Consider the following 23933-nt stretch of genomic DNA (forward strand, 5'->3'; position numbering starts at 1 on the left):
CCCTGATTCCACCCGAGAGGTTTCCAAGCTGAGATGGGTGAGGAGGCCAGTGCTGGCCTTAGCATGTGGTGGTGGACAGGCCTCGGCTAGTCTGGACCTCCTTGCCAGTTTCCTCACCAGTAAGTCGGGGTTATGAGCCTACACAGGTTTGCTGGGCTGCCTTATGTATGAGATATCCAAGTTTGTGCCACTTAACGCAGGTCTCAGTAAATGCCAGCTAGTGTGACTACTGATTCAGGTCCCAGGGCCTCTGCTGAGAGGTGATAGTTGGTTCAGGGTCAGTGAGGACCAGAACTGTGCTCTCCATCACAGGCTCCTCCTTCCACTGACAAGGCAGTAAACGTGGTGAGTTGTGCCTACTTTCTTGGTCAGTCTCCTAACTCCTACAGACTTCGTCTCTGTCCATGGCAGAAGATGTGCACTCAGGGTAAGTAGCAGAGCTGGGCCACAGGCCCCTCCCTGAAGGTGCAGTTGAGTGCTCCTCTTACACCGCTCCATATGGTGCCTTTAACATCAATTGAGTCACAAAAAATCTTAAAATCTTAAATAGTGATTAACCAGCTCTATGGGTGGGGTTTCTTCAGGCCCACAAGGACCCGGGTCTTGGGAAATGCTGTTCTAGGACACTGACCAACAACAGTTAAAATGAGGGCTGTAGGGCAGGGTTAGGATAATGCGGGAAGAGCTATAAGCAATATGAGTTTATTTAATAATTATTCTGAAAACAATCCCCCCGCTCCCCACCACAAATGATGTCTGAACCGAAAAGGTACATAAAAGTGACCAAAAATACTTTAAAATAATAAATTTGAAGGTCATTCGTAGTTTTTCCCCTCATAACAAGAGTGCGTTCAGCTGGACAAGAAATTACAAACCATATTAGATCATGTTAAGGCAGATGATCAATCTGGTTGCGTTTGGTATGACTCCCGGGAGAGTGAGCCTGTGGGAGTTTGGCATTCTTCCTCCTAGCTGTTTGGTCAGTTGGCCCAGGAGGGGCAGTCCTGGAGGCGGCAGGTGAAGAGCCAGGCCCGGCCTGTCTTGTCACTGCTCGTTCTGCTGACCCTCTGTGATTGAAGTGGACACGGAACCCTGGCCCTTGTTGACATCACTGATGCACACCCACTGCCCGTCGACCGACTCCTTCCACAGGGTCACCTGCAAGCCAGCACCCACACAACTTGTTAGAGGTATGGCCTATTGTCCTCCTCTCGCCGGTTGCCTAAAGACAGCCAAGATCTCCTGCAGGAACCAGAGCTTACAGCCTTGGGGGTAAACTCAGCACTGATCTTGGTCCCCGCCCCCCGCCCAAAATCCCCACAAAATGGAAGTAAAGGAGTAAAAATTCACACCCAGAAAGGAGTAAGAATGTTGTCATGAAAATGGTGACACAATTGGTCATAACTGTTCCTAGCTTTACTCTCGTCTCAGAAGAACTAACCACTACTCATGGATGAGACACCACTGAGCAAATCCTACAACACGTGAGTGAGGCTGACATACCCCCTGCACCACAGAGACTGAGACCTGCTGCATACTGATCACATCATCTCTTCCTGAGGTTGGCACAGCACCAGGCAGAGGACTTCTGTGAGGCCAGGGCCCCTCCAGTGGAACAAGAGCCCAAGGGTGACATCCAGAGCCCTTGCCTCAGCACTGTGGTCATCACTGCAGGAGCTGCTACACTAGATATGCCCCACGGGGATGGCAGGTGAGTCTGAGGCCCCAGTGTGTGAAACTGATCCAACAACCAGCACTCAGTTCTCGGCAGAGCCTGAGGTCCCAGCTGCAGAGCCCAAGCCGTAGTGTCAAGAGCAGCTTTCATCATCTGCAGGACTGCCCCGGGAACTGTGTAGCGTGCAGGTCTATCTAACTTAGGTTCCTAAACAAGATTTGCTGCACCTGGTCCACCTACAGCACAAGAGCTGAGTCACAGCTCTACTTGCTGTAGATGCCTGCTCCCTACTCCCCTCCCCTCAAAGTCAGCCTGGAAAAAATTTGGGAGTTGCCTGAAATGTGGGCCCTCTAAGACCTACCGAGGCTGTACTCCTGAACTGCAGCCCCCCTGCTGCCATCAGAAAGGCTCCTGAGAACACCTGGAAGCCATGGTGACCCAGCAACTGAGCAGGGGGGCAGAGCTGATCACACCCAGAGTGAAACCAGGGACTCTGTTCAGCTCCCCACACAACAAGCCATGCATGGTCTGGGTCCCATCCTACTGCATTGCCAGGGCAGGAAATCTCATCCACAAGCCCCACTTATTGCTGAATAGAGGAGCCAGCCCCAACTGTCGAGTAAGCCTAACCAGAGAAGCCAGGCAACTGAGAAGCCTGTACTACAACTGCACTTGGGCAGGGACCTAAGCTGCCCATCCTATCCAGCTGATCTCTAGTCAGTGGCACACTGAGTTGATACAATTGCCTCACCCCAAAACAGACCTTAACAGCAGGTCCTACCTGCCCAAGGACATTATCAGCAGACATAGCCAGAAACCCAAACTGAGCTGGCTAGTCAAGAACAGCCTCTACCAAAGCAAACTTGTATGGTATGCAAGAAGAGACAACTGTTCCAATACAGGGGGTGAAGATCACAAAAAAGCCCCCACTTAAATACGAGACCACTAAAGGAAACCAATACAGCTTTAATAATGGATCCTAAAGAAACAGATCTGTCACCTATTAGACATTTAAAATAATCCTCTTCAAGAAGTTTGGTGAACTACAAGAACACAGACAACTGAACAAAATAGGAAAACAATGCATGCATGAATAAGATGAGAAGTTTGACCAAAACCATAAATAAATACAGTCTAAGTGAAGTTAAGAATTCAATAGAGCCTCAAAAGCAGACCTGACCATGCAGAAGAAAGAATCAGTGATCTGAACAATAAGATAACTGGAATTATCCAAAGGAGCAAAAAGAGTGAAGAATGTCTACAGACATAATATGGGAATTCCAGAAGAGAAAAGGACAGAAAATATATTTAAAGCAATAATGATTGAAGAAGCCAAAAGAAACTCAAGTAGACTGAATCTGAATAGGGCCACACTGAGATACATGAGAATTAAAAGTCAACAACAAGAGTGAAGTTACTTAAGGAAGGCATCCTCACAAGACTCTTGACAGATTTCTCAAGATAAACTTCTCAAGGCAGAACAGGAGGGAATTACATATTTGATACTGAAAGAAAAAACTCCTGTTAACCAAGAATACTATACCTTGTAAAGCTGTCTTTCAGAAATGAAGGAGGGATAAAGACTTTCCTGAATAAACAAAATCTGAGGGAATTCACCATCACCAGACCTGCCTTGCAAGAAATGCTAAAGGGAATTTTGTGAGTGGAAAGAAAAAGGACACTAATTAAATCACAGGAACTTAAGAAGGCAATATAAAACTCACTGGTGATGGTAAATACATAGTCAAAGTTGAATTCTATACGGTAAGTGAATTATATATCACTTACAACTCCAGTTCTCAATAGCTTAAAATGTGAGGGGGTGGGAGGTAAAAACATAAAGTTGAGGAATTATACTGAAACTAAAATTATACCACTCACTTTAAACAATTACAATCACAAGGAAAAACACAAAATAAGATTAAAAAGTCATCTAAGCACACTGATACTGCAAGGTATCAAAACACAAAAAAAGATAGCAGGATAAAGAACAATGGATTTACAAAATCAGAAAATAATGGAAAAAAAAGGGCAGTAAATCCTTACTCATCAATAATTAAATGTAAATAGATCAAATGTGAATAGATTAATTCTCCAATAATAAGATAGAGAATGGCTAAATGGATTAAAAAAACTCCAAGATCCAACAATATGACACCTATCACTTTAGCTTTAAAGACAAATATACACTAAGAGTATAGGGACAGGAAGAATTATTTCGAACAGATACCCTAACCCATGTCACCCTCAACCTCCCAAAAGAGGACAGGGGCAGCTACATATTGGTTCAGAGAAAATAGACTTTAAAAATGATAAAAAGAGACAAAGAATATCATTATATAATGATAAAGGTTCAATACATTAAGGAAATACTCAACACCAAAGCATCTAACCCACAAAACAACAAAGTTAAATAGCAATCTGATAATTGCTGGAGACCTTAATACCCTACTCTCAACAGATAAATCATCCAGAGAATCAATAAGGAAACCACATAGGTGAACAACGCTACAGACCAAAAAAACCTAACAGATATATAGAGAGTATTTTTCTACAATAGCAGAATATACACATTCTTCTCAAGTTCATTTGGAAATTTTTCTAGGATACACCATATGTTAGGCCACAAAACAAGTCTTAGTAATAAATTCAAGATGACTGAAATACCAAGTATATTCTCTAACTACAGTGGTATGAAATCAGTAACAAGAAAACTGGGAAATTCATAAATACATGGAAATTACATGGCACTCACCTGATCAAAGAAGGAATTAAAGGGAAATAAAATAACCTCAAGATCAACAAAAAATAGAAATACCACATACCAAAACTTATGGGCAGCAGCAAGAGTTCTAAGAAGGAAGTTCCTGGCCATAAATGCCTACATTAAAAAGAATCCAAATAAACAACCTAACTCTATGCCTTAGGGAATTAGAAGAGGAAAAACAAACCGAGCTCAGTTGCAGAAGGAAACAGAGTAGTAGAAATAAATAGAGAATAAGAAAAGAACCAAACTAAGAGTTCTCCAAAAAGATAAACAAAACTAACCAATCTTTAGACTAATCAGGGAAAAAAAGAGAGGACCCAAATCAACAAAATTATAAATGGAAACTGATACATTTCAACTAATACCAAAGAATCATAAGAGGCTACTATGAAACCTGATAATCTACAAGAAATGGAAAATTCTCAGAAATACACAAATTTGGAGTTCCCATTGTGGCTCAGTGGTAATGAACACAACTTGCATCCATGAGTATGTGGACTTGATCTTTGGCCCTGCTCAGTGAGTTAAGGATCCTGCATTTCTGTGAGATGTGGTGTAGGTTGGCTCAGATCTGGTGTTGCTGTGGTGTAGGCTGGCAGCTATAGCTCAGATTCTACCTCTAGCCTGGGAAACTCCATATGCTGTGGGTGTGGCCCTAAAAAGAAAAAAAAAACAAACTACCAAGACTAACTCAGAAAGAAATAGAAACTGAACAGACCAATTACTAAATTGAATCAGTAATCAAAAATCTCCCAAAGAACAAAAGCCAGCCCAGGACTGGAAGGCTTCACTGGTGAATTTCAAACACTTCATCAAATTCCTTGGAAAAAAAAAAGAGAGAGAGAAGGAAACACTCTCAAGCCAATTTATAATAGAAGATCATATATAGTAATTCCACCCAATATCATAATGGCAAAAGGCTGAAAGCTTTTCCTCTAAAATCAGTACCAATACAAGGGTGCCCACTCTCACCACTCCTATTGGACACAGTACTGGAAATCCTTGCCAGAGTAATCAGGCAAGTAAAAGAAAAGGCATCTAAATTAGAAGTGAAATTAACATACCAAAATCAGCATTTCTATACACTAACAACAAGTGATTGAAAACAAAAACAACCCATCTACAGTAGCATCAAAAACAATAGAATATGAGAATTCCCACTGGGGCTCAGTAGGTTAAGAACCTGACTAGTATTCATGAGGATGCAGGTCTGACCCCTGGCCTCACTCAGTGGGTTAAAGGATCTAGCATTGCCACCGCAATGAAGTCACACTGCCGTGTACATCACACGTCGCAAATGCGACTCTTGGATCTGGTGTGGCTGTGGCGTAGGCTGGTCGTCAGCTGCAGCTCTGATTTGACCCCTAGTCTAGGAACTTCCCTATGCTGCAGATACGGCCCTAAAAAGAAAAGAAAGAGCAAGCACAATAAAATACTGAGGAATAAACTTAATGAAGTGAAAGAGCTACAGTCTAAAAAGACATTCCTGAAAGAAACTGAAGACACAAACGGAAAGGTTTCCCATGATCATGAATCAGAAGAACATTGTTAAAGTGTCTGTACCATCAAAAGCTATCTAGAGATTCATCACAATCCCTACCAAGATTCCAATGGCATTTTTTAGAGTAGTAGAAAAATCAAACCTCACATGGGAGTCACAAAAGACCCTGAACAGCCAGAGCAATCCTGAGAGAGAAAAAGTGGGAGGGATTGTACTTCCCAATTTCAAGCTGCACTATAAAGCTATGGCAATCAAAACAGTTTGGCATCGGCATAAAAACAAATATATCAATAAACCGGAATTGAAAGCCCAGAAATAAACTAATGCACATATAAATCAACAAGTATTTGACAAGGGAGGCAAGAACATTCACTGGAGAAAAGTCAGTCTCTTCAATGTATGGTATAGGGTAAACTGGATTCTCACATGTAAAAGAATGAAACTGGACTCCTATATAATACCACTCACAAAAATTAGCTAGAAATAAATGGGTTAAACATTTAAATCTAAGACCTTAGACCATAACAATACTAGAGGAAAACAGGAAAAAAGCCCCTTGACATGGGTCTTGGCAATATTTTGGATATGTCACCTAATGTACAAGTAAGCAAAATTAAAAATTAAACAAATGGGACTGCATCAAACTAAACTAAAATGTTTTTGCACAGTAAAAGAAACCACCAGCAAAGTGAAAAGACAACCTACAGAATCAGAAAAAGTCACAAATTATGTATCTGATAAGGGGTTAATATCCAAAACATATAAAGAAACTTATATACTTCAATAGCAAAAGAACCAAATAATCCAATTCAAAATGGGCAAAAGACCTTAGCAGACAATTCTCCAAAGAAGTTATATGAAAGGCCAACAGGTACATAAAAAGATGTTCAACATGATTAGTCATTAGGGAAACAAAAATCAAAACCAAACTATCACCTCATGCCTGTTAGAATGGCTATTATAGGAGTTCCTGTTGTGGCTCAGTGGGTTAAGAACTAGTATCCATGAAGATGCAGGTTTGATCCCTGGCCTCACTCAGTGGGTTAAGGATCCAGTGTTGCCACAAACTGCACTGTAGATAAAAAGATGTGGCTCAGATCTGGCATTGCTGTGGCTGTGGCACAGGCTGGCAGCTGCAGCTCTGATTCGACCCCTAGCCTGAGAACTTCCATATGCCACAGGTATGGCCCAAAGAAGAAAAAAGAAAACAACAACAACAACAAAAAAACAGGATAGCTACTATAAAACAGATAGGCGATAACAAACGCTGGTGAGGATGTGGAGAAAAGAGAACCCTTGTGTGCTGTTGGTGGGACTATAAACTGATATAGTCACTATGGAAAAACATGGAAGATTAAAAATAGTCTACCATATGATTCAGCAATATGATCCAGCAATTCAAGTGCTCTAGTGGCACAATCAGTGTGTTACTTACACGATCCAGCAATTTCCACTTCTGGGTGTAAATCCAAAGAAAACAAAAACACTAACTTGATATCTGCACTCCTGGGTTCATAGCAGCATTATTTACAATAGCCAAGACATGGGAAAAAAACCTAAGTATCCGCCTAACGTATAACTGGATAGTGAAGTTGTGGTACATACACACATACACAGCCTGGACTATTATTCAGCCATAAAAAAATAAGAAATCCTGCCATTTGCAATAATAGAGATTGACCTTGAGGGCATTATGCTAAGAGAAATAAGTCAGACAAATACTGCAATAGCTCATTTGTATATGCAATCTGAAAACAAAAAACCAAACTCATAGAAAAGGAATTAGATTTGTGGTTACCAGAGGCAGGGCATAGGGGGAGGAGGAATAGGAGGAAGGTGGTGAAAACACACAAACTTCCAGTTGAATGATAAATAACTCACAGGGATGTAATGTACAGCATGAAGGCTATAGCTAACACTGCTGTATGATATATATGAAAACTGTTAAAGAGAGTGGATCCTAAGAGTTAACATCACAGGGAAAATAAGTTTTTCTTTTTTGCATTTTCTTGTTAATATGAGATGATGGATGCTAACTAAATTCATAGCAATGATCATTTCAAAATGATCATGCAATTATATGCAAGTCAAACCATTATGGTATATACTTATATAGTGATGTATGTCAATTATATCTCAATAAAAATGGAGGAGTTCCTGTTGTGGCTCAGCACGTATCTGACTAGTAACCATGAGGATGCAGGTTCAATTCCTGGTCTCGCTCAGTGGGTTAGGGATCCGGTGTTGCTATGAGCTATGGTGTAGGTTGCAGATGTGGCTCAGCATTGCTGTGGCTGTGGCACAGGCTGGCAGCTGCAGCTCTGATATGACCCCTAGCCTGGGAACCTCCATATGCCACAAGTGTAGCCCTAAAAAGGGAAAGAAGGAAGGAAGGAAGGAAAGAAAGAAAGAAAGAAAGAAAACAAAAACAAAAACAAAAACAAAAAAGGAAAAAAAAACCCCAAAGCAAAGCCCCAAACAAAAAACCCTAGGAATAAGAGGCAATGTTGTGAATAATGATGTAATACAAAGTAACAAAAATGTAAACTCTGGTGCTGTCTAACCAGTTTGACAGAGCTTGAGAGAGAGGATTTGGGGTGGTAAAGAGCAACTGCTCTCAAAAGTGACCACAGTGAGTCTGCAGCATCTGGCGACTTGTGAAAAATGCAAACTGTTGTGTCCCAGCCCAGATCCACTGATTCAGGAGCTCTAGCGCTGGGGGGGTGGGTAATCTGAACAAGTTTAACAATGCAAAAATGTGAGAACTGGGGTAGAGGAAGACAAAAAATCAGTGAGTATATTATTTCTACACTGAAATAAACAGCAGAAGAAACAGTTAAGAGTTGAAAAGGCTTGTCCCTGGAGAGGGACAATTACACTGTAGTAAAAAAACAAACAAACAAAACCCAAAAAAACCCTATTTGATAAGAATGATTTTAAGAACTCAGGGACATTTTATTACAAACATGCAGTGTGCAGAATGCTCTGGAATGAAAACACACTAAGTCCTTCAGTGAAGGAATGCTATAGAGACAGCAAAAGAGCTAAACTCTTCGTAGGAAACAGGCTTATAAAGAAGAGTAAGACGCATAAAAGCAGACCCCAAAACATGAAATGTACAACTATGCACTTGCTCATTATCTTGTAAATATTACCGAGGCCAGTCAGGGTACACTGTCCAAAGCTGGGCTCTAGCCCTGACGTTGGCACCCACTAGAAATAGTGCTGGATTAGTTGTTTTTGGAGGGTCATTCCAGTTCAAATGCTATGGCTCTCAGATAGGGCCTGCTATATTCTCTGGGACCACTGAACACAAAAGGGACCCAAGGCTGGGAAAAAGCTGCCTGCAGAGGGTCCTGAAGTGATATTACTTGTATACCCTGTGCACAGCAGCATTATTCACAACAGCCAAAAGGTGGAAAGCACCCCAGTGTCCATCAATGGAGAACAGAGAACAAAATGTGGCACAATGGAATATTATTCAGCCTCAAAAAGGAGGAAATGATGACATATGCTACAACATAATGAAGACAATATGCTAAGTGAAATAAGCCTGTCACAAAAAGACAAATCCTGTATAATTCTCCTTACATGAGGTCCCTAGTATAGTCCATTCATAGAAATAGAGACAGCAAAATGGGGGTTTCCGAGTGGCTGGGGGGGGTGCTGTTTAATGCGTACAGAATCTCAGAGTTTAGGATGAGGAAGAGTTCTGAATTGACGACAGCGATGACTGCACGACGTGTGAATTAACAGTACAGAAGTGCACAGGTAAAAATGGTTAAGGTGGTCAATTTTGTTGCATATATTTTACCAAAATTGAAAAAAAAAAAAGCCGACTGGAGAAGTGAAGTAATAAGCCATTGCCATCTGTTCAGCTGACTTTTCCTCTAAGGCAGAGAGTCCCTAACTAAATAAGGTAGGTTTCCAAGTAGTGGTCATGATGAATTTTCAAGTACACATGCTTTGTTGCTATCCTGCCCTGGGCTAGTCTTTATTTTGCCAAATTTTCCTGTGGCTCCTTGGGCACCATGTCCCTTCCTTCATATGGCTCACACCACAACATGAAGAGGTACACTCTGGTGCAAAGAAAGTACTTATGAATTTTACTGATTTAATATGCTGGAAGTTCCCATTGTGGCTCAGTGGTAACGTGCCTGACTAGTATCCATGAGGATTCGGGTTTAATCCCTGGCCTCGCTCAGGGTTAAGGATCCGGCATTGCTGTGATACGTGGTGTAGGTCGTAGACACGGCTCAGATCCTGAGTTGCTGTGGCTGTGGTGTAGGCCAGCAGCTATAGCTCTGATTCAACCCCTAGCCTTGGAATTTCCAATATGCTGTAGGTCGTAGACACAGCTCAGATCCTGAGTTGCTGTGGCTGTGGTGTAGGCCAGCAGCTATAGCTCTGATTCAACCCCTAGCCTTGGAACTTCCATATGCTGTAGGTGTGGCCCTAAAAAAAGCAAAAAGTAAAATAAAAGATACACTTTTTGGGTGTTTTGGATTGTCCTGCTCCATTTTTTCACTTTTGAGTTCTTTTTCTTAGCTGTTTGCTTTGGGGGCAGAACTAACTAAATGTTACCATGGAGATGGAGTTGTTAAATGGTCATGGTGACAGACTGTGGCACTGGACTTACCTTGGGCCTGATCATTGGTTCTGCCAGCAAACAGCTTTGTGACCGCTATGCAAGTCAAATCACCTGTCAGCCTCTCTCTCATCTGTACTAGGGGACATGCCACCTCTTAGGGTTGGGGTGTATGTGTCGTAGGCATTAATGATGTAAAACAGCTCAAAACACAGCCTTCATTCAGGTTCCTCCCAAACCTGCCATTAGACAGAAGACTCAACTGTGCCTCCCTAGCGGACAAAGTAAAGACAAATAGACCTCTTAGTCCAGGTCACAGATACAGGGTGTATGTACCTTATTGTCTCCACCTGAGACGGCCAGGATGTTGGCTGTAATGGACCAGCTCACATGCCATACAACATCATTGAACTTGTGCAGCAGCTTCGGGGACCATGTATTGCCTGAGGCATCGTCACAGGTCCAAATAAACACTCGACCGTCCTGGCAAAAAACAGACTAGTCAGGAGCCGAAGGCCGACAACCCTGCACTGGTGATATCTTCCCAGTCTGGAGCCATGTCGAGCCTCTGCATGAAGAGGGTAGGGGGTTCACGGCCAAGCACAGCCAAGGACCTCCTGAGTATCCACAGCTTTCATAGCTAGCTTCCACCCAAAACCCTTGCTTTAACTCCTCTATCCCGGAAACACACTTCATATTGGTCAGGAGTCTTCTAGGTTCCTTTCCTCATATAGTTACAGGAATGGATTTTGCATCACCAATTCTCAAATTTTCTCTGGGTTTTCCTCATATCTGCCAAGTCACTTCCCTCTTTTGACTCTCTCTGGGTCTGTACTTTCTCAGCTGGATGGATATAACTGTCTAAAAAAAAAAAAAAAAAAAACCCTAAGCCCTGAGAATGAAAAGGGGACCCTCCACAAAAAAAAATCCCTTAAATTTAGGACAAGTGGAACAGATTCAAGTGATGTAAAAGGCCTGGCTCAATTCTCTCCTAGGGTGATTACAGCATATAATTACAGGCTTGTCCTTGGTCTTAATTCTGTTATCTGTTTGGGAAAAGTAGGCAGGTGAGCTCAGGGTCTTAGAATTCCCCATTGCTCCCGGTCCTTAATTGGGAACACTCTCGGAATGACAGCTGGGCACCTCCACTTCCTACCCATAAAAGGGTCAGGAGGGGAGACTTGTCCTGAATTTGGCTCCACTCTTGGCCTACTGGAAGACAGCCACTGTGGCTTCTGACCAAGGCTTCACCACATGATGACTACAGGTGCTTCCTTATTTGCACCGGTCTAAAAGTGTGTCTCCTGTCCTTCCAAGGGCTTCCCACAGTGCGTTAGTCACCTACGGGGACTTCAAGGGCTGATGAGATTTCCTGCCATTAAATAACACGAGATGCTTGCATGGATGTGAGCTGACCTGGGAACAGCTGGCAATGGTGCTGGTGGGCAGACCAATGGACGGGGCCCAGGCCACATCTCGAACCCAGTCACTGTGTGCTTCCAACTTCTGCTCTTCCTTCCACTGGCCGTCCTCTTCCTCCCTAACAGGGGAGACAGGTGGGAGAACCCAGCAGGCAGCAGCCCAGGAGCCATCCCCATACCTCCATTCCTCCCCCACCCTGTGGGCTCCATAGGGGCTGAGAAGCTATTCCATCTTTATGATTCCACTTGTTAAACATACAGAACTGTATTCAGCTCACCAGCTATAAAGGAGGAAATGCTCTTTCTCCGCAGCCAACAAGTCGGCTCCAACAGCTGGCACTTAGGCAGAGTAAAAGTGCCTGAGCAAAGGGCAAGCTTTTTTTTTTAAGTTATATTTTTTATTTTTATTTTTTAAAGGATGTGCTCTGACAGATTGAAGATAGTTTCTATGGGCAGAAAGGAAAAAGTCAGGTGATCTTGTTACTGGTGAATGGAGGCTGAATCATGGTAAGAAAAGTGGAAGGTGAGAAGTGCCCTCTTGAGATCACCAACCCCACTTACTTCCACAGTTTGATGAGGTTGTCACAGCCGCCTGATGCAAACTTCTTGATGTAGTTGGGCTTCTGCCCAGATGGCTGGTCTATGAGGCTTCCGGGTACAACAGCAGGGGCCCAACTGACGGCATTGCAGCCAATCTGAAAGGAGGGGGACTTGTGGTGACTCCGTCCCTTGGCCTGGCAATAGGACACTGCTTCCGCAGACCCGAGGCTGCTGTTCCTCTCCAATTCTCAGGACTGGATTATGCAGGATAACTGTTTTGATGAACTAAGGATTAAGCCACCCATACTCTCCTGCAAAGATTCCTAACAGTGCATGTTATTTTTCAGCAATGTGCACTTAAAGCAGGAATTAGGCATCCTCGGGAATTTAAGAAACAGAACATTTTGCAAATATATGAAGGGAAGGCACAGACTCAGAAAACCACAAAGTAAATATAAGGCTTTACAAATTACTCTAAAGCACTGCTGTAATCACTACCAGTCAAGAAATAAAACTACCACTTACCCAAGAAGCCATGTCATTTATGTCCTACCTGAATCACAGCCCTTCTCTTCTCCTGTTAAGTAACCATTATTCTGACTTCTAATCTCTTTTTTTAGCTTTGTCACCCAAATGTACATTCCTAGGCAGTACAGTTTGGTTTTGCCATTTAAACATTTAAAAAAAAATTGTGATAGTCTTTTTATTGAACTATAGTTAATTTACAATATTGTGTTATTTTTCAAGTATAGAGCAAAGTGATTCAGTTATATCTTTTTTCACGTTCTTTTCCATTATAGGTTATTACATGATATTGAATATAGTTCCCTGTGCTATACAGTAGGTTCTTGTTGTTTATTTTATTTTTTGTCTTTCTGCCATTTCTTGGGCCGCTCCTGTGGCATATGGAAGTTCCCAGGCTAGGGGTCTAATCGGAGCTGAAGCCGCTGGCCTACACCAGGGCCACAGCAACGCGGGATCCGAGCCGCATCTGCAACCTACACCACAGCTCACAGCAACGCCAGATCGTTAACCCACTGAGCAAGGGCAGGGATTGAACCCGCAACCTCATGGTTCCTAGTCGGATTCATTAATCACTGCGCCACGATGGGAACTCCTGTTGTTGATTTTATATATAGTAGTGTGTACCTGTTAATCCCATACTCAATATTTATCCCCCCCTCCATTTCCCCTTTGGTAACCATAAGTTTATTCTTCATGCCTGTATGTTTGTGTTTTGTACATAGATTTCTATTATTTGTTTAGATCCCACAAATACATATCATATAACATCTGTCTGACTTACTCCATTTAGTATGATAATCTCTACGTCCATCCGTGTTGCCCTAAATGGCATTATTTCATTCTTTTTTTATTGTTTAATAGTATTCCATTGTGTATATGTACTGTATCTTCTTTATCCATTCATTGGTCTATAGACACTTAGGTTGGTTTCACATCTTGGCTGTAAACAGAGTTGCTATTAACACACTGGGGTGCGTGTATCTTTTCAAATTCAAGTTTTTGTCCTTTCCAGATATATGCCTAGGAGTGGGACTGCTCATATGGTAGCTCTATTTTTAGTTTTTTAAGGAAACTACTTACTTTTTTTCCATAGTGGCTGCTCCAATTTATATTCCCACCAACCCTGTGGTTCCCTTTTCTCTACACCCTCTCCAGCATTTGCTATTTGTAGACTTTTTGATGATGGCTATTCTGACTGGTGTAACATTTTTTTGGATGTTTTTTCCATCTCCTAGCTTATAGATCCCTCCTCTGATCTTTTTAATTTCCTTGTAATTTTCCTGTTGAAGAAAAGGTCATCTGACCTACAGTCTCTCAGGCTGGCTTTTGCTGTTGCATATTCAATTCAGCGTGTTCCTCTAAATTCCTGAAAACTGTCATTTGGGTGCAAGACTGGATCAGACTCAGGTTTGTTCCCTTTGCCAAGACTTCAGGTAGTTGTGTATTCCTTCATCAGGAGGCACGTGATGTCATATTGTCTTTTAATGTTTTAGCACCTGTCAATAATTTATACCTCTCAATTCATTACGAAATGGTGATACTGTCATTCTCATTCATTTCTTTGTCATTTATTACATGAAATACTCTAGATAGGGTCAATTCCACTCCTTAATATGTGGATTCCCAGGGGTACAGATCAGATAGGAGAGGCAAGATATATGCTTGATTCTTTTCAACTAGTTCCGTATCATTCTCCACAGATGACTGATTCTCTTTTAAATATCAAGATGAACTCATGGATTTAAACATATTTGACAGGTTTTAGTTCTATGCAATTACTCTAAATTTTTACACTCAAACTGCCTATCTTTGTTAGTGTGAGCCTGTTCAAGTTGCTCCTTTAACACACTCTAGTATGTCACTGATCCCTTCTTTTCTATCTGGTGTGGCAAAGATGTTCCAGGCTCCTCTTGTACATTTCCCGCCTCAGACCTGGGGTTAGCCATTTCCTCAAGAGCTCCGGTTTCTTTTATGAGAAACTGTATTTCAAGTGTGTTTATTTTTATTTTATTTTATTTTTTTGTCTTTTTGCCTTTTCTTGAGCTGCTTCCATGGCATATGGAGGTTCCCAGGCTAGGGGTCTAATTGGAGCTGTAGCCACCGGCCTACACCAGAGCCACAGCAACGTGGGATCCGAGCTGCATCTGCAACCTACACCACAGCTCACGGCAACAGAGGATCCTTAACCCACTGAGCAAGGCCAGGGATCAAACCCACAACCTCGTGGTTCCTGGTCAGATTTGTTTCCGCTGCACCATGATGGGAACTCCTCAAGTGTGTTTCTGATACTAGGGATGCTCAGCACTACATAACTATTTATTTTATCTCATGTCACACATAGCAGAATAGTCTCATAATAATAATATTGTGAACATAATTACTAAAAACATTTAGAAAAATGTTTGCAATGCCCTCCCCATTCAATCCCAGTTTCTTTTTGGGAGGGAGGCATTTTTGTGTAAATGTACCTACATTACAAAGTCTAGATCTCCAGCTGCTTGTGTTGCACACTTTTAAAAAATTTTTTTTTTGTTTTAGGGCTGCACTCATAGCATATGGAGGTTTCCAGGCTAGGAGTCAAATTGGAGCTACAGCAGCTGGCCTACACCACAGCCACAGCAACACAGAATCCTAGCCATATCTGCAACCTACTCCACAGCATATGGCAATTCCAGATCCTTAACCCACTGAATGAGGCCAGGGATTGAATCCGCATCCTCACGGATTTCAACTTGTTTAATTTGTTTCTGCTTCGCCACAGCGGGAACTCCTGCACACTGTTTTTTAACAGCTGTACTCCATTTTAGCTGGGCACATGAACAGGACCTGAAGTTCTTTATAATTAACTATATATTTATATGGATGTCTCTCTAGTGACTTTGGCTGTCTACAACTTATTCTCTAGTAGATCTTTCAGGAAGGGCTCATGGAAACAATAGTCCTTGAGTTCTTGCATACCAGAAACAGCTTGCACTCTTTATATTCCCAATTTTAAATCAAGTTTTGAGATCTAATCGACTTTAACAGCACATAAAGTGCCCTGTAAAACCATCCTTAAATCAAGATAACAAATGTATCTCTAAGTGATGAAAGAAAAAAACCTCCAACCAAGAATACTCTTACCTGGCAAAGTTATCAATCAGAATTAAAGGAAGACAGCATTTTCCAGACACATCAAAGCCTAAGGAATTCATCACCACTAAACCAGTCTTACAGGAAATTTTAAAGGGATTTCTTTAAGCTGAGAAGGGTGAAATGAGTAACAAGAAAACACATGAAAGTATATATCTTCTTTATGCTTATAAGGTAAATGTATATTAAAGGTAGTAGATTAATTGCTTATTAAGCTATTAGGAAGGTTAAAAAAGTAATAAAAACTACAACTCAAAAACTAAAAGATATACAAGATAAAAAGACATAAAATGTAACATCAAAACATAAAATGTGGGTGGGAGAGGGTAAAAATGTAGAGTTTTAGAAATGGGTTCAAACTTAAGTTGTTATCAAACTGTTATATATATGGGCTGTGACATGTAAATCTCATGGTAACCATAGAGCAAAAACCTACAGTAGATACACAAAAGAAAGGAATCTAAGCCTAACATCAAAGGCCATCAAATCACAAAGGAGAGCAAAACACAAAGAAACAAGAACTATAAAAAGCCAGAAAACAACAAAATTGCAATAAGTAACTACTTATCAATATTTACTTTAAATGTAGAGGGACTAAATTCTCCAATCAAAAGACAGAGTGGCTGACTGGATTTAAAAAAAAAAAAATTCAGAAGATGTGGTATATATACACAATGGAATACTACTAAGCCATAAAAAAGAATGATATAATGCCATTTGCAGCAACATGGACGGAACTAGAGAATCTCATACTGAGTGAAATGAGCCAGAAAGACAAAGACAAATACCATATGATATCACTTATAACTGGAATCTAATATCCAGCACAAATGAACATCTCCACAGAAAAGAAAATCATGGACTTGGAAAACAGACTTGTGGCTGCCTGATGGGAGAGGGAGGGAGTGGGAGGGATTGGGAGCTTGGGGTTATCAGACACAACTTAGAATAGATTTACAAGGATTCATTGAGAACTATGTCAAGATACTCATGTTGCAACAGAACAAAGGGTGGGGAAAAAAAAATGTATACATGTAAGAATAACTTGATCCCCTTGCTGTACAGTGGGGAAAAAAAAATTAAAAACAAAAAAACAAAAACAAGGCCTATCTATATGCTACCTACAAGAGACTCACTTTGGATTTAAGGGTACACACAGAGAAAGAAAGGATGGAAAAAGATGTTCCATGCAAATGAAAACCAAAAAAAGCTGAGATAACTACTTATATCAATATCAGACAAAACAATCTTTACTATAGAGACTGTAGTAAGAGACAAAGGGCATTAGATAATGATAAAGGAGTCAATCCAACAAGAGGACACAACATTGGTAAATATATACACTCAATACAGGAGCACCAAGATATATAAAGCAAATATTAGGAGACCTAAAGGGAGATACAGACAGCAATATTTTTTTGTTGTTGTTGTTGTCTTTTTAGGGTCACACCTGCAGCATATGGAGGTTCTTAAGCTAGGGGTAAAACCAGAGCGGCAGCTGCTGGCCTATACCACAGCCACAGCAACGTGGGATTCGAGCCATGTCTGTGATCTACACTACAGCTCACAACAATGCTGGATCCTTAACCCACTGAGCAAGGCCAGGGATTGAACCCATATCCTCATGGATACTAGTCAGGTTCGTTAACCCACCAAGCCACGATGAGAACTCCCAGACAGCAATACTATTAATAACAGTAGGGGGTTTTAACACCTGACTTATGTCACTGGATAGATCGTCCAAAAAGAAAATCAATAAAAAAACAATGGCCTTAAAGGACCCATTAGACCAGATGGACTTTAAAGATATATACAGAATATCTTATCTAAAAGCAGCAGAATACAGGCACACTTCACTTGTGTGTGTCTTGCTTCACTGTGCTTGATAGATAACCAAGCTTTTAACAAATTGAAGGTTTGTGGCAACTCTGCATTAAGCTAGTCAGTTGGCACCATTTTTCCAACAACATTTTTGATCATTCCTGAAGTATTTCAAACTTTTTCATTATTATAGTTATTCTGATGATTTGTGATGAGTGATCTTTGATGTTACCAATGCAAAAAGATGATGACTTGCTGAAGGCTCAGATGATAGCTCTTTTAACAATAAAGTAGTTTGAAAATAAAGCATGTACACTGTGTGTGGGGGGGATCAAGATGGTGGAGTAGGAGGACATGGAACTTGCCTCTTCCCAAGAATACATCAAGAATACATCTACAAATGGAACAGTTGTCACAGAACACCTACTGAACACTAGGAGAAAACCTCAAACACCTGAAAGGGTAAGAAAGGTCTCCATGTAACAGGGTAGGACAAAAGAAAAAAAGAGGAAGCAGGATGGGACTTTTCCCTGGAGAGGGAGTTGACAGAGAGGAGAGGTTTCCACCACCCTGGAAGTCCCCTCGCCAGTGGCTCTATCAGCTGGGACAGAAAAGGAACTTTGGAGGCTTAGAGAAGAATGCAACAAGCAGTCTATGACAGGCAGGACAGAGTGAGAACCACACAGAGTGTCTGTGCCACAGCCCTGCACGTCCCAACCTGAGATGTGTGTCTGCTGATAAGGGCAGGGACTGGGTCCTGGGATGTGGAGTTTAGAGAACAGTACTGGGGAAAGGACTGCTGTGGGCTACGTGGAGATGGCCTGAAGGGGTGGGAGTACAGAGTACCACAACTGGGAGTGTTCATGGAAGAAGCCTGGGTTGCCACTACAGCCTCTTTCCCCATGCACTGGTCCCTGCTCCCACAGGCTCTGGGGGAGGCTCCTGCCTGGGTTGGCCTGCATGCCCCAATTGCTGCCGTGGCCCCCTCCTGTCTGGGTAGGCTTGTGTAGGCTACAGGAGGTGGGGCGCCTCTTGCACGGGGTAGAGGTGGTGAGGGCAAACTGACACAGCTATCTCAGACTCCAGACATGGATGTGGCCTACTATCACTAGGGGTCCATGAAGAGGCACTACCTGTGGCCCCAGTCATCTCAGGGGTCAGCACAGAAGAGGGCACTACCACAGAGCGCCACCTGTATTGCTCTCACTCCCCTGGGAATGCATATGTCCTGCCGTTGCCAATGCCAAACATTCTGGGTACCATTTATACCTGCCTAAGGGTCACTGCCTCTTCCCAGGGACCTGCAACCAGGAGCAGCCTGCACCACCTCCAGTAAGTCCTTACCGATGTCAAAGGCCCAGCGACCAGGCACTGGCTACAAGCCCTGCCCACTGCCTCCATCTCCCTGGCAGCACACAGAGGGGATAACAGCCTGCACACACTGAGGAAAGAGATAACAAGCATCCAAATCAAAAGCAGACTGCCCCCCACCCCCAACACACAAACACAAAGTAAGCCCTTACAAACTACCCAGGGGTGCTCTTGCATGTAAACAGCCCTCCAAGATTACAGTAGTGGTTTTCCCTAAACTCAAAGAATAATAAAAATATAAGCAAAATGAAGAAACTCAGGAACCATTCCCAGTTAAAAGAACAGGTGAATTCTCCTGAAGGAGCAAACAATGAAAAAGACCTCTACAGTCTAACAGACATAGAGTTCAAAAAGGAGATGGTGAAAAGATTGAAGGAATTAAGAGTGGATATGAAGGAAAGAAGAGCAGATATGAACAGTAATGCAGGCTACTTTAGAAAGGAACTAGAAAATATGAGGAGCCAAGAGAAATTAGAAAATTCATTTGCAGAGTCACAAGCTGAGTTAAAGGCACTGAAGGGCAGAATGAATATTGCAGAGGAACGAATAAGTGACTTGGAAGACAGAATAATGGAAATCACCCAGTCAGGACAGCAGACAGAAAACCAAATGAAAAATGTGAAAGCAATATAAGAGATCTATGGGCTAATATAAAGCAGGCCAGTTTATGCATAATAGAGATTCCAGAAGGAAAAGAAAAAGGGGAATTAAAAATATATTTGAAGAAGTTATGGATGAACACCTTCAACTCTATAGGAAACAGACATCAAGACACAGGAAGCACAGAGGGCCCTAAACAAGTTGAAACCAAACAGACCCACAACAAGACATATTATAATAAAAATGGCAAACCTTAAAGAGATGATTCTAAAGGCAGCAAGAGAAAAACAAAGAGTTAATTACAAGGGAACCCCCATAAGGCTATCAGCTGATTTCTCTCCAGAAACACTACAGGCCAGAAGAGAGTGGCAAGATACATTCAAATTTCTAAAAGAGAAAAATCTGCAGCCTAGAACACTCTACCCAGCAAAAATATAATTTAAAATAGAAGGAGAAATAAAGAATTTCCCTAACAAACAAAAACTGAAAGAATACAGCAATACTAAACCCATTCTAAAAGAAATACTAAAAGGTCTCCTCTAAATAGGAAAGAATTAAGAAGATATAGGATGGAGAAAATAAAAAATGGAAAGTAATCACTTTAAGCCAGTACACAGAGATCTAAAAGGGGGGAAAAAACCTATTTGTAAAGCAATGATAAACACAAGGAAAAGCAAAAGGATAAACATGAAGATGTAAAAAAAGACATCAAAATCATAAAATGTGGGGAAGGAAAGTAAGAAAATTTATACTTTTTTTTTATTTAAAAATTTTTTTGAATGTGTTTGAGCCTATATGACTATCAGTCGAAGGCAAGCAGATATAGGAAGAGATCAACATACTTGAAAAACAGGGCAACTACAAATCAAAACCAAACAACACATTCCCAAAAACTAAAAAGAGGAGGATATAAGCATAAAATAAAATCATCCAGCCACAAAGGAAAGGAACAAAGGAGAAGCATAAAATCAACTGGAAAACAAGGTTTAAAATGGCAATACATATATATTTATCAATAATTACCTTAAATGTCAATGCATTGAATACTCCAATCAAAAGACAGAGTGGTAGACTGGATTAAAAAACAAGAGCCCACAATATGCTGCCTACAAAAGACTCACCTTAGGGCAAAGGACACATATAAATTGAAAGTGAGGGGATGGAAAGTGAGGGGATGGAAAAAGATATTTCATGGAAAAAACAAGAAAGCAGGAGTTGCAATACTCATATCAGACATAACAGCTTTAACACAAAGGCTGTAAAGACAAAGGGCACTGAAGGGCAGAATGGATCCATTCAAGAAGAGGATTAAAGATAAATTTAAAGACAAAAGGATCCATTCAAGAGGAGGATATTACATTCATCAACATATATGCCCCTAATATAGGAGTGCCCAAATACATACAACAAATACTAACAGAGATAAAAGGAGAAATTGATGGAACAACAATAATAGATTTTAACACCCCATTCATATTAAGGGACAGATCCTCTTGACAGAAAATCAATAAAGCAACAGAGACCTTAAATGACACAATAGAACAGTTAGACTTAATTGATATTTTCAGGACGTTACATCACCCCCCCCCCCAAATATACATTCTTTTCAAGCACATATGGAACATTCTCAAGGACCGACCACATACTAGGGCACAAAACTAACCTCAGCAAATTTAGGAGTGTAGAAATTATTTCAAGCATCTTCTCTGACCACAATGTCATGAAACTAGAAATCAACCACAGAAAAAGAAATGAGAAAAAACTGGCTACATGAAGACTAAATAGCATGCTATTAAATGAACCAATGGGTCAATGAGGAAATCAAAATGGAAATTAAAAAAAGAGCTTGAGACAAATGATAATGAAAACACAACCTTTCAAAATCTATGGGATGCCTCACAAGCACTGCTTAGAGGAAGTTCAAAGCAATCCAGGCCTTCCTCAAACAAAGAAAAATCTCAAATCAACAACTTAATCTACTGCCTAAAAGAATTTAAAAGAAGAAAAACAAAACCCAAAGTCAGCAGAAGGAAGGAAATCAATAAAATAGAAATTCAAAAAACAACAGAAGAAAATCAATTAAAACCAAGAGCTGATAAAGGGTAACAAAACTGACAAAACTCTGGCCAGATTCACCAAGAAGAAAAGAGAAAAACTCAAACAAAATAAGAAATAAAAAAAAAGAAATCTCAAAGGATACTGCAGAAATACAAAAAACCATAAAAGAATACTCTGAACAATTATATACCAACAAATTTGACAACTTAGGAAAAAACGGACAACTTTCTACAAACACAGATTGCTAAAATTCAATCAAGAAGAAATAGATTAATTGAACAATCACTAGAAATTAAACTGAATATGTAGTAAAAACACTTCTTACCAAGCAAAGTCCAGGACCAGATGGCCTCACAGGTGAATTCTACTAAACACTCAGAAGACCTTATACCCATCCTTCTTAAACTTTATAAATCCAAAAGGTTCAAGAATAAGGTATAATCCCAAAGACATTCTATGAAGCCACCATCACCCTAATACCAAAACCAGACAAAGATACTACCAAAAAAGAAAATTATAGGCTACCATCTTTGATGAATATAGATGCAAAAACTCTTAACAAAATTTTAGCCAACCAAACTGAGTAACACATAAAAAAGATTAAAGACCACAACCAAGTGGGATTCACTCCAAGCTCATAAGGATGGTTCAACATATGCAAATCAATCAACATCATACACATTAACAAAAGTCAAAAACCACATGATCATCTTGATAGAGCAGACAAAATGTGCATCTAGATGTGACAAAATCCAACATCCACTCATGATAAAAAAAAAAAAAAAAAACTCTTACCAAAGTGGGTAAAAAAAGTCTTAATAAATTTAAGAAGACTGAAATCCTATCAAACATCTTTTCTGACCACACTGATATGAAAGGAGAAATCAATTACAAGGAGAAAACAGGAAAATTGACAAATATGTGGAGAATAAACAATGTGCTACTGAACAATCAATGGGTCAATAAATAGAAGAATAATCAAAAACACCTTCAGGCAAAATAAAATATAAATACAAAACACCAAAATTTATGGGATGCAGCAAAAGATCTGAGAAGGAAGGTCATAGCAATAAATACCTACCTGAAGAAACAAGAAAAATCTCAATAACATCCTAACCTTATACTTCCAGGCACCAGTAAGAGAACAAATGAAACTCAAAGTTAGTGGAAAGCAGGAAATAATAAAAATCAAAGCAGAAACAAATGAAATAAAGACCAAAAAGACAATAGAAACGATCAATGAAACTAAGAGCTGGCTCTTAGAAACAAGGAATAAAATTGACAAACCTTTAGCTAGAGTCACAACGAAAAAAAGAGGGCTCCAATAAAATCAGAAGTGAAAGAGGAGACAAAACTGATACCACCAAAATAAAAAGGATTATAGGAGAATGAAAGAATAGATAAATTCCTAGAAGCATAGACTCTTCCAAGACTCATGAAGAAACAGAAAATCTAAACCAATAACTACAAACATAGATTAAAAAAAAAAATCCTCAGCAAAATATCAGCAAACTGAATTCAACAATACATTAAAAGGATCATTCATGATGATCATGTAGGATTTACTCCAGGGATGCAAGGCTGGTTTAAATACCCACAAATCAATCAAGGTGATATATCTCATTAACAAAATGAAGAATAAAAATCATATAATCACATAAATAGATGCAGAAAAAGCATTTGATAAAATTTAGCATTGATTTATGATAAAACTCTCAACAAAGTAGGTATACTTCAACATAATAAAGGCCATATAAGAGAAGCCCAAACTAACACCAAAGTAAACAGTGAAAGGCTGAAAACTTCCCCTCTTAAGTTCAGGAACTGGATGAGGATGCCCATGCCCACCACTTTTACTCATCATAGTACTGGAAGTCCCAGCCAGAACAATAAGACAAGAAAAGAAATAAAAGGCATCTAAATTGGAAAGGGAG

At 40.5% G+C, this 23933-nt stretch overlaps 1 protein-coding gene across 1 annotated transcript in view; it reads right to left on the reverse strand.

Moving 5' to 3' along the window:
- Positions 687 to 23933, reverse strand: part of SEC13 (SEC13 homolog, nuclear pore and COPII coat complex component) — a 40792-nt gene continuing 17545 nt past the window's right edge. The window contains exons 6-9 of the mRNA XM_021069320.1: positions 12514 to 12647; positions 11948 to 12071; positions 10868 to 11014; positions 687 to 1158 (exon numbers count right to left, since the gene is read on the reverse strand). Coding sequence (XP_020924979.1) covers positions 1045 to 1158; positions 10868 to 11014; positions 11948 to 12071; positions 12514 to 12647 — 519 coding nt within the window. The 3' untranslated portion in view covers positions 687 to 1044. The remainder of the gene's footprint in view (positions 1159 to 10867; positions 11015 to 11947; positions 12072 to 12513; positions 12648 to 23933) is intronic.

Source organism: Sus scrofa, chromosome 13, assembly GCF_000003025.6.
Source record: "Sus scrofa isolate TJ Tabasco breed Duroc chromosome 13, Sscrofa11.1, whole genome shotgun sequence".
In the NCBI taxonomy this organism is placed as follows: Eukaryota; Metazoa; Chordata; class Mammalia; order Artiodactyla; family Suidae; genus Sus; species Sus scrofa.